Source organism: Montipora capricornis, chromosome 9 (genome assembly GCF_036669925.1).
Source record: "Montipora capricornis isolate CH-2021 chromosome 9, ASM3666992v2, whole genome shotgun sequence".
Classification (NCBI taxonomy): Eukaryota; Metazoa; Cnidaria; class Anthozoa; order Scleractinia; family Acroporidae; genus Montipora; species Montipora capricornis.
Window position 1 is genome coordinate 7,215,883 of NC_090891.1, and position 10,000 is coordinate 7,225,882.

Below are 10,000 nucleotides of genomic sequence, written 5' to 3' on the forward strand. Positions count from 1 at the left end.
AATAAATAACTTCCATTTAAATTACAGATTTATCTTTCTGGTGATCTCTCGCCATTTTCCAAAGTTCGCCCGTTGTTGTAGTTTACTGTAACCGGACAGTTTGTGTTAACCGTTTGTACATGCCCATGGATACACCCTAAAAGGTGTTTTGTTTTAATTTTAACCCAGGTTGACTTTTTTCAACCTACAATTGTAGGTCAAATTTTCCAACCTAGGGTATTATGAACTGTCAGAAAAAGGGTTTTCCTTTTTTGGTGGATGTAATAACAAAAAAAAATGGGATCTGGATTTTTAGGGGGGATGAAAATGAAAAGAATGAAAAAAGAGAGATTGATTGAATTCCGCGTTTATCTTTTCCTTGCCTTCCGTTCTTCTTCCACTTACCGTCTCTCCCTTTCCTTCCCTTCTTCCTTACATTATTCCCAGCGGACTTTTCCACTTGCCTGGAGTTTCCACCACATTCCATACCGATCCAAGGATTGGAACCCTCGCACCATTGAACGTCGGAGAGTACTTCTCTTCTGTATTAACCTGCAAGCTATCGAATCAGCAACTGAAATCTGCTAGATATTTTTTCTCCCAATGAGTTCAAGCTATTTCCAAGCCCTCAAGACAACCACCATTTCACGCATGCGTCAATGACATAAAGTGAGACCGATGGAACTTTATGAAGTAGTTAAAAGGTGGCTAAATTTATCTGAGGAAGAGTGAACATGCTCTGAGTCTCAAGTGCAAGAAATGCAAAAGTTGTTTACAAATCGACAAAAATATTGTCCGAAATTTATTTAGGTCGCTATGCAAAATACACCAGGAACATCTTTCCTAGTCATGATAACAAACGATTTCTTTCTCATGTGCAAACAGACCTAATTGATTTTAATTTCGTAAATAACTTGTAACTGTTCTAAGGTTAGGGTTAGGGTTTCGGGTGAGTGTCGGATCGATCTTTCGCTAAAATTTCAAAACGATCCCATTTTAAACTGTGACCACTTGGCGCACTAAACGTGGTCAGCAAGAGCCGACGTAGGATAACCTTAAATGCCTTAAAATGCTCAGTGCTTCTGTCATGCAATCGTCTTTTAGTTTTTCCGATATAAAAATCATTGCAGTCCCAGTAGGCAGCTCCATATACAACCTTAGCCATTTGGTCACGGCTAAGTCACGAGGGCTTTGAAAAATTACTCCAAGGAAAAATTACTCAGAGTAAATTACTGTACTCTAATTACTGTAAAAATTACTCTAAATTACTCTGTTTGTCACCGCTACTATACCTGATTAAACTGAGATGCCCAGAAAAAAATAGTATATACATTTTTTTGTCTGTTTTATCATTGGGTATCATCATTGGGTATCCAAACAATTTGTCCGGGATTTTGAAAAAAAATTAGTAGGTGTAAACTCCAAAGACACTCACAGTTTCAATACTTACTGTGCAACTCAAATATATGTTCACTGGATCAGTGCGATTGTCATATAACTAGAACGAGAGAAGTAATGAACAGTAATGAAGAGTTCCAGCAGGCGATTTATTCGTCATTTTGCATTTATGAGTTTCATACTTCCAATGTAACACACAGTGAGTCTCGTCAACAGCATACGAAATGTTTTTGCAATTCAGCAGCTGCACTGACACGGATTCTTCATAAAGTCGACTTTCTGGAGGGCAATTAAATCAAGATTTGATATTTTTCTGCGCCAACAATTAACATCGGACTCGGATCGAAGAAAATCACAACCATATTAAACTAAGGAAAAACAACGCGGCAAACAGACTTGCGAAATCCTGTTTTGCCAGGAGAAGGTAAACTTCATATCTTCGAGCTAACGTGTAATTTTCTTTTTATTCCATAGACAGGTGTGTTTTACCTACTATTTTTTTTTTTTAACACCAAGCACAAACTTAATCGCAAATTATTGCAGCCCGGCGACAGGAAATTCTTCAAGTTTCGCATTTCTTCTTCTTCCCTTGCAAGGAACTCCTTGAATAATTTTAACTTCTATGAAGTTTCTCAAGCGGATTTTACGTCAACTTCAGAGAACTTCATGATTCTATCGCTAAACGCGGGAGATGACGTCAACAAGATACTCACTAGTGAGGATATGGAACGCCACTCGGGTCCCGGATGTAGTTTCGTAGGAACTTTATGAGTGGTGTATTTTCCAGTAAAACAGTGTTATCTATAAAGGACTTTCTCTCGCCTTGGTTCCAGGCCCATTTTCTGGGCGGGGTAAGACAGAGCCCTGGCACAGGGATTCGAGCAAGATAATCAAATAAATGATGAATTTAGGGCCAACTCTTTCTTCCCTTTTTATTGTGGCAATATATTTGAAAACGTTTGGAGAGAGTACAGTTATTGCACGAAATTATCAAACCAGTGTTTTGTTTCCATCGGTGACTCAAGCGCTTTGGGCATTGACTGGACCCTTCCTTGCCTGGTTGGTCTCGTTAATTGTGAATCATGCTCAAATAGCCCAACTATAAACCAAATCTCAGTAAAAAAAGATCTAAGAATATCTAGCATGCAGCTGTGGAAAAAAAACCCAAAAAGAAAGAAAGACGGGCAAACCGATTTATAATAATACAATGACAGAGAGAGAACACATCTCGTTAGTGTTCTAGACCCACGGCAGAATACCTCGTTGTTCCCAAATTCCCTTCCACATTTATGGAAGAACCATCGTACTCTCTGTGTAAAATACTTTCTCGCGAAACTCCACCATTTTGCAGGCTGGAGAGTAGTGTGACGCTGGCTGACTGCTAGAGCTAAGTATCACGTGACAAACTATTTGCGACTTCGAAATAATTTTGTATTTCACTGCGATTCTTGGATTGCAAACTTTTTTCTAATTTGAGAAAAAGTTATTTGTGGATCCAATAATTTTAATACGATTTGGTATGGTGTTTTTACTCCCTCCCGGGAAATTTTATTTGAGCGAATTACAAAAAAGTTTTTTAAAAGCGGAATTTAATATTTTCATCACAGCAGTACAATCACAGGAAGCGGAATTTAGTTTTACACGTTAAAGGTTGCCGCTCAACCTTCGCTGATGGAAGACGAAGATTACGAGCATTTACCAAGAGAAGAAGAGTCCAATAGCTCAAAGAAACGATGCCATATAATAAGCAACTACTGACCTCACTTGCTCGGGACCGTACTGAGAAATACTGGCCCTTGCCATACTGACACGACCTCGGGCCTATATTTCCCAGTACGGCCCTCGGTCTCGGTTAGTAGGTTAATAACAATTACACGGTAATAAACTATGCAAGAATTATTCAGGGTTTACCGGCTTACGATGGAGGTGAGCCGAGTGACTTTGCACAATCCAATGATAAAATCTTAGTGTTACTCGTACAATGTTAAACAGTTCAATTGCCTCCTCATAGGGCAGTCCTGCATGGGAAAATAATAGACAAGACAGCTTTTCTAAGTGCACCTGATAAAACATAAAAAAAGAAAACTGACGCAAACGTTGAAACTGACCGTATACAAGCAATGAAAAACGTTGCCATGTCCTCACGGACCCCTTCTCTTTTTGAGCTGGACTACAAAATAGAAACGTTGGGACATTTTCGTAATGACTGCGTTCACATGATTTTCCCACGTGAGATTGCATTAAGTACGGCTTAATCTTACTCATTTAAGTGTTTAATTTTATACTCGAGTCTTCCTCAATCCCAAATAAAGAGCATTAGATGGCAATACTGTCAGGAATTCGCTCAGGCAGCAGGTTGATGTAAGGCATTTCAAGTGCTTTATTGCGGGTCTTGATGGAATTGGAAATTGCTTGAAGAGAGGCTTGGAAACGACTAATAGCCTCTTCTGCGTCATCACCAGTCAACAAAGTTTGTGTTATGTCTCCAAGGAAACGCTAAGGAAAGGGAAATAAAAATATATTAGGAACAAGTTTGAAGAGAATTCTAGTTTGATTTGAGTGAAACTGAATTGTGAATTGTGTCAGTTAGACTTAAATAAATGATACATCATTTCTTGATGAAAGAGTATAGATATATGGAACAGTGAAGATGTCAGTAAAGTCACCAACAGTTACTGTTATTGATGCGCCCACCAGAGTTTTATCTGCTACCTGAAACGAAAACTACTTTCAGAAGAGAATGTAGTGCTGCGTCGGACGGGAAGTGAACTAAGACATTGGTTTATCAACTAAGTTGATATGACAAAAAAACCACCGTAAGGAACTTCGAAAGCTGACATTAGAGCGTTAGCCCTTCCTCAGAGCCAATTAGCACCTTAATTATGGGTAGGTAAAGTCTCTGTTATGAGCCTAGGAAGGCCCATCAGGCCGGCGCTTATCTCCGGTTTCGTAGCATGAAGCAACTAGAAGTATTTATACTCCCCCCTGGATGGGATGCTAATCCATCGCAGGGTTACCCCCAGCATTACGCCGGTGCCCATTGATACACCTGGGTGGAGAGAGGCACCGTGAGAGTAAAGTGTCTTGCCCAAGAACACAACACAATGTCCCCGGCCAGGCCCCGAACCCGGACCACTCGATCCGGCCGGAGTCGAGCGCACTAACCACGAGGCCACCGCGCCTCCCACAATTATGGGTATAGGGGTTTTTATATTGAAGGATGGAACGACGCTATTGGTTGGGATATAGCGACGTGGATAACAAGGATAAATTACTTGAAAGAAAAGCGTTCTTTAATTCCGCGACGAACGAAGAAGCCGATTTGAAAAAAAGAATCTTTGTTGATCCTATTTTCGGCTTTCCGAGTTGCCTGGATTCAGGAAAAAAATGAGGGCTAGGCTTTGTTGTGATATAGAAACCTAGAAACCTAGCACTTTACATTACACTCTAATCAGTTAAGTCTGTTCTAATATGAGTGCTACACGGAAAACGTTTGCAAAAAAGTAATCCTTCCTTGTACTTGTACATGTTCATTGCCGTGACTTTAACACCTTCAGTTCCCACGGCCTGCTCCCCTCTGACCTTGTAGCTCAGTCGGTAGAGCAGCGGTGATCTAACCCGAAGGTCGTGGGTTCAATTCCCGTCCTGGTCAGAGTTTTCTCTGTCCTTGTGTGGGCCCATTGCCATTAGTAAGGCTAACGCTCACATGGTTCATATCGGGGGGTAGAAACCTAGCACTTTGCATTACACTCTAATAAGTGAAGTTTGTTGTCATATAGCTGTGTTTAGGTAAGAGTATGTAAACACAGCTGTGACACCACACGAATTTTGATTGGTTGTGTTGTCAGATGCGCGTTTTGATTGTTTGGTAGGAAATACGAGCGTGTATCAAGAAAACCTGTTTCAATCAAAAATAAATTAATCTAGCATTTTGCTTCATTTGTCAAATTAGTTTTGAGAAATGTTTTATAAAAGCAATAGAGGATTTTTTTTCGTGTTTACATAACTGAATATCAGTCTGAGGATGAGCATCTGATTCGGGGGAGTTGGGAAATTCTCCACAGTTATGAAAACCCTCGACTGCGTCTCGGTTTTGTACAACTGTCTCGAATTCTCCCGCAACTCCCCTTAGTGTTTATATGAGGCTATGTAAACACGGAAATAGTCATCTATTGCTTAAGTCATCCTATTAACAAAAGAGAATGGAAAGAAAGGAATAATAAAGAAAACTAATTGCACGTAGGTCCTCCTTGATATAACACTCACCTCATCCACAGCAAATTGCGACAACACGTACATCAAAGCAATCTGTCTCGAGGCCTGTGACTTGTTAGGCAGCATCTCCATGATTGTATTTAAAGTCGTTTCGTTCTTCTTGGTTGGTGGCGGCAAGCGCATAATTGAGGGAGTGAAGGGAACAAAACTGTGGGCGTCCATCAGTCCAAAGTTTAAGGCAGCATGCTGACAGGAGCATGTGAACACTACACACGTAAGCACGTGAACAAGCTGGTCAAGGGTTGAAAGATCTTGTGGGAAGCCATGACCGCTCTTACTCTCTCTTGCAGGAAAGCCATTTTTATGAATGTCACGGATCCACGCCTGCAGTTCGTTATCCTTGGCAATATCATCATCTGACTTGTATGTAATAGAGAGTACTTCTTGGATGAATGTTTCAATGGCGCTCCAGAGAGAAAGGGCGTCGTCCCTATAAGTAACATTCCAGATTAGTTAATAGATATACATTTGCTGTGAATGAACAACCTGGATTGGGAGGCAGGAAAAGCCAAAGCCAACAGTCCCGGACTATAAACCAAAATAAAACAGTCATTCTCGTACATAATCCTTATTTTAAAGCAGGTGTGCAGTACACGAAGTGCTCTTTCATTCCGGTCGCCTTGCTTACGTCTTTATGTCTCACTGGTCATTGGCTTAGACAATGGAATATGATTCAGCGTGAATTTGTTTGTGGTGGTGCTGGTGTAATATACTCTTGCTACCCACAAGCAATGGGGCGACGGGACCACTGGACAAGAAATCAAAATCTCAGGGAATCAGAGACCCTGGTGTCATAGACCTCATAGCTTCGTTTTCTATTTGGGATTTTCGTCATCCCTTCCGACCCCTTTGCTAAATTTCTAACAGATCATATTTGTCATGTGAATGCTCCCCCATACCATGTGAGAAGCCGCTCATAAATTAATTACCTGTAGTAATACTTGGGTAACTTTGTAGCATCATGAACGCCTTTCTCTTTCAAAACGTTCGGCAGCGAAAGCATATTAAAGTCGAATTTCTCGTAGGACTTTTTCAGAAGAGCTTGGGAAGCGTCGGACTTAAGAAATTCCCGTCTGATGATACCATTAGTAGCCATCACAGAGCGGAGATGGGAAAGAGAACTTTAAAAACCGGATGGCTAGACGGCAGCTGACGCCACGCGGCCACCGCAAATGCTTCCATCACCAGGTGAGTTTTGAGAATATAATTGCTGATCTTCAACACGAAAGACGAAGAAAAATGATAATTTTAAGATTTGTGGATGAGAAGATAGACAGTAATGTATACAATACTGAAACAATACTTATTCAAAGTTGACATTCAGTTGACATGTTTAACATACTCTGCCGTGGTATGAATGATGCCAACAAAGCCGAAAGGAAATGTAATTCATGCAATAAACCTTTCGGCAGATCGATACGGCGGCCATTTGATTTCTATTGTTTCGACAGACATTATGGGATACTCAGAAGGCAAATTGATATCAAAATAGCCGTTGTATCTGCAATAAGGTCTAATGGAGAAAGTGGTAACAGCAATATAGTCATAAGATGAAAAATTCGCTTTCCGAAACTACGGTAACTATTTTCCCAAATACCTGATGTATGTAATAGTGCGTTACGAAGCCACATCTTCGCCTGCAGCAATCATATTACGAGTCGCTTGGGATCCATATCGGGTTGGTTTCGCCTGGTTGTTGCGACAGCTGAATTGCAACAGGCACTAAATCCCCAGAGCTCTTGACGTAAAAAAGTGCAAGCGGTTCTGCCGTATATCCGGACCCCTCTTCACCACCGCTGAATGTAATACCATCGAGCTCCTTGTAGTTTACAAGATAAAAGTGGCCTTCCTGTTGTAGTGAAGAGTTGAGCTTCTCTGATTACAAAGTAAAACTATGGAGGAACCTTAAAACGTTGGATAAAATCCAGTGAAATAGTTTGGTTGACAAAGCATGCCATACACCAACGAAGGCTCGCGTTTGAAGCAATCATGCGCAGGTTTCTCCAAGAGCAGTGCAGTTTCAAGCGTTATGTGACGCGAGTAAACGTCTTAATTAAAAGGTATGCGGATATATTGATACGTTTACATTATTTTCTTACGTTAGAGCTTTTACTTTTCTTTCCGATGGAATTCCGAAATCAAGTATCTATTGAAATATGCAGGCAAGAAATGAAACAAACTACTATGAGAATGAAGTAAACTGGGTTGGTCGGAAGTAACTTAAATGGAGATAAAGTGGGCAATGCATGGAATATATCATTATGAATAAATATCGCATTTTTATAGACGTAAATGCATATTACGAAAAAACTGAAAATCGTAGAAAGCCAAAGTACGAAATATGGAAGACTGAGGACTGAAAGGAAGGCCCTTAAGTTAAGTTTAGAATTGATATAGAGGAGCTTTTTCCCAGGCTGCAAATTTCGTTTGCCTTGCTATAATTGTGTTCTCGTGAGATGTCGAGGAACCATTCCATACCCTTCAGTTCCTGTTCAAGAGTAAGTCCACGATCCAAGGCCATCTTAACCATCTCCTCAGTAACGGGAAAATTGTCCTGCAATTTTTCACATCGCCTCCACAAACATTTGGATTGCAACCATTCACGAAACAGCCCTCCAGCGAAGAATCTATCGGTCATCCATCGGTCAGCTTCGAACAATTTTCGGCACTCCACCATAAGGGGGAATTTTGAGGATCTGTTCGAAAATCATCGAGATTATCTCAACTCTCGAAAAGGGTTGAAAGGTGAGCCAGACCAAGGTTCTTGGCGACTTTCTTTTTGCTCTCGCCGATCGACTCCCTAGTTCTCATCGGAGAACTGAGGAAAATCTCTCGTGCGGATTTCGTTGTATTGTTGGCAGCCTGCAGATGCTTGACATTCATAAAAAATGACAACCTTGTAGTTAGTGATATGGTAGTCTAGTGGTTAAGTGAATGGGTTATTAATCACACGTTCCCAGGTTCGAGTTCTGCGAGTCCAGACATTGGGTTTGGCTTTTAAAGAAATATGGTAATTTCCCATGATCCCTATCAAGCTCTCATTGTCCAAAATGAACGATAATAGACCAATTTCGACATATTAAATTCAGTCCGAAACAAAAGGCATCATCTCGAGGCTCTGGGGAATAAATATAAGGATTTGTATGAGTTTATTCCCCAGAGCCTCGAGAGATGGTGCCCTTTGTTTCGGACTGAATTTTAATATATCGAAATTGGTCTATTTCACTTGGAAGAAATTGACAATCAAGAATAATCCTTCAACTGAGGGAGAGACTTGGTTGAATTGATCGTCCTCTTCCCTAGAACATGTTTTCACTCTCCCCAGCTCTCTAACACTTTTTACTATCCAACATGGTGGCGTTATCCTTGGAACCCCATCAAAATACGCCAGCACGGCAGGCTATAAGCAAAAAAGGGTAGTAAGGTCGATTTAATACTCTTTGGCCTCCATGCCTGGTTGTTCTTTAGTGTGGAAGAGCTTTTATCGCTGATACATTATGACGAATTTAACCCTTTTACTGCCGAGGGCTTCCCCATTGACGAATAAAATCGTCTCAGTGGCGTTAGAGTAAAATCTACAAGTGTCAATTTGCATTTTTGGCGGTGAAAGGGTTAACAAAACTATTTTCTCCAAATTTCAGTTTTTAGTAAGTCAGGCCCGTTTCAAACATCGAACTTTACATGTGCCGAATCTAATACAAATGAGCGAAAACAATAGATTTTTCTCATTAGAAAAAAAAAAACAATAGATTTTTCTCATTTGCATTAGATTCGGCGCATGTAAAGTTCGCCGTTTGAAACGGGTTAGGGCCTTAGTGTAACTTGTTGTTAACTGATTACAGTGTAATGTGAAGTGCTAGGAACCATGTGAGCGTTACTAATGGAAATGGGCCCACCAAAGGACAGAAAAAAAAAACTCTGCCCAGGGTGGGAATTGAACCCACGACCCTCGGGTTAGATCAACGCTGCTCAACCGCCTGAGCTACAAGGTCAGACGGAAGCAGGGTGGGTAATAGACGAACGATACAAGTGATCTTCGCACTTATCTGTACAGTTTGCTCAGGTTTTCCAGATAAGTGCGAAGATCACTTATGTCTTTCGTCTATTGTACCCTTGACAAGCTACATACATACATACATACTTACTTAATTGACCTCTCCCCATACCTCCAGTTGGCTATTTACAAGTGCAGCTGGGAAGTTGAACCAGGAACTACCCGAATCAAGTTCAACGAGTGGTAAGAGTGGGTCTTGAACCCGAGATATTCGGATCTCTCAAGGCAAGCGCCCTAACCACTGGGCCACACTGCCACAAGTTTTACATGATGGTTGCCTGGCAACACGCAAAG

General features: G+C 40.9%; 1 protein-coding gene across 1 annotated transcript; it reads right to left on the reverse strand.

Moving 5' to 3' along the window:
• Positions 1 to 2,283: 2,283 nt before the first annotated feature.
• On the reverse strand, positions 2,284 to 7,496 carry LOC138016245 (allene oxide synthase-lipoxygenase protein-like). Its single transcript, XM_068863418.1, has 4 exons — positions 7,250 to 7,496; positions 6,582 to 6,867; positions 5,644 to 6,082; positions 2,284 to 3,873 (listed from the first exon to the last, which is right to left on the reverse strand). Exons 2-4 carry the CDS (start codon positions 6,746 to 6,748, stop codon positions 3,694 to 3,696), a joined length of 786 nt encoding a protein of 261 aa, XP_068719519.1. The 5' UTR covers positions 6,749 to 6,867; positions 7,250 to 7,496; the 3' UTR covers positions 2,284 to 3,693.
• Between the last annotated feature and the right edge of the window lie 2,504 nt (positions 7,497 to 10,000).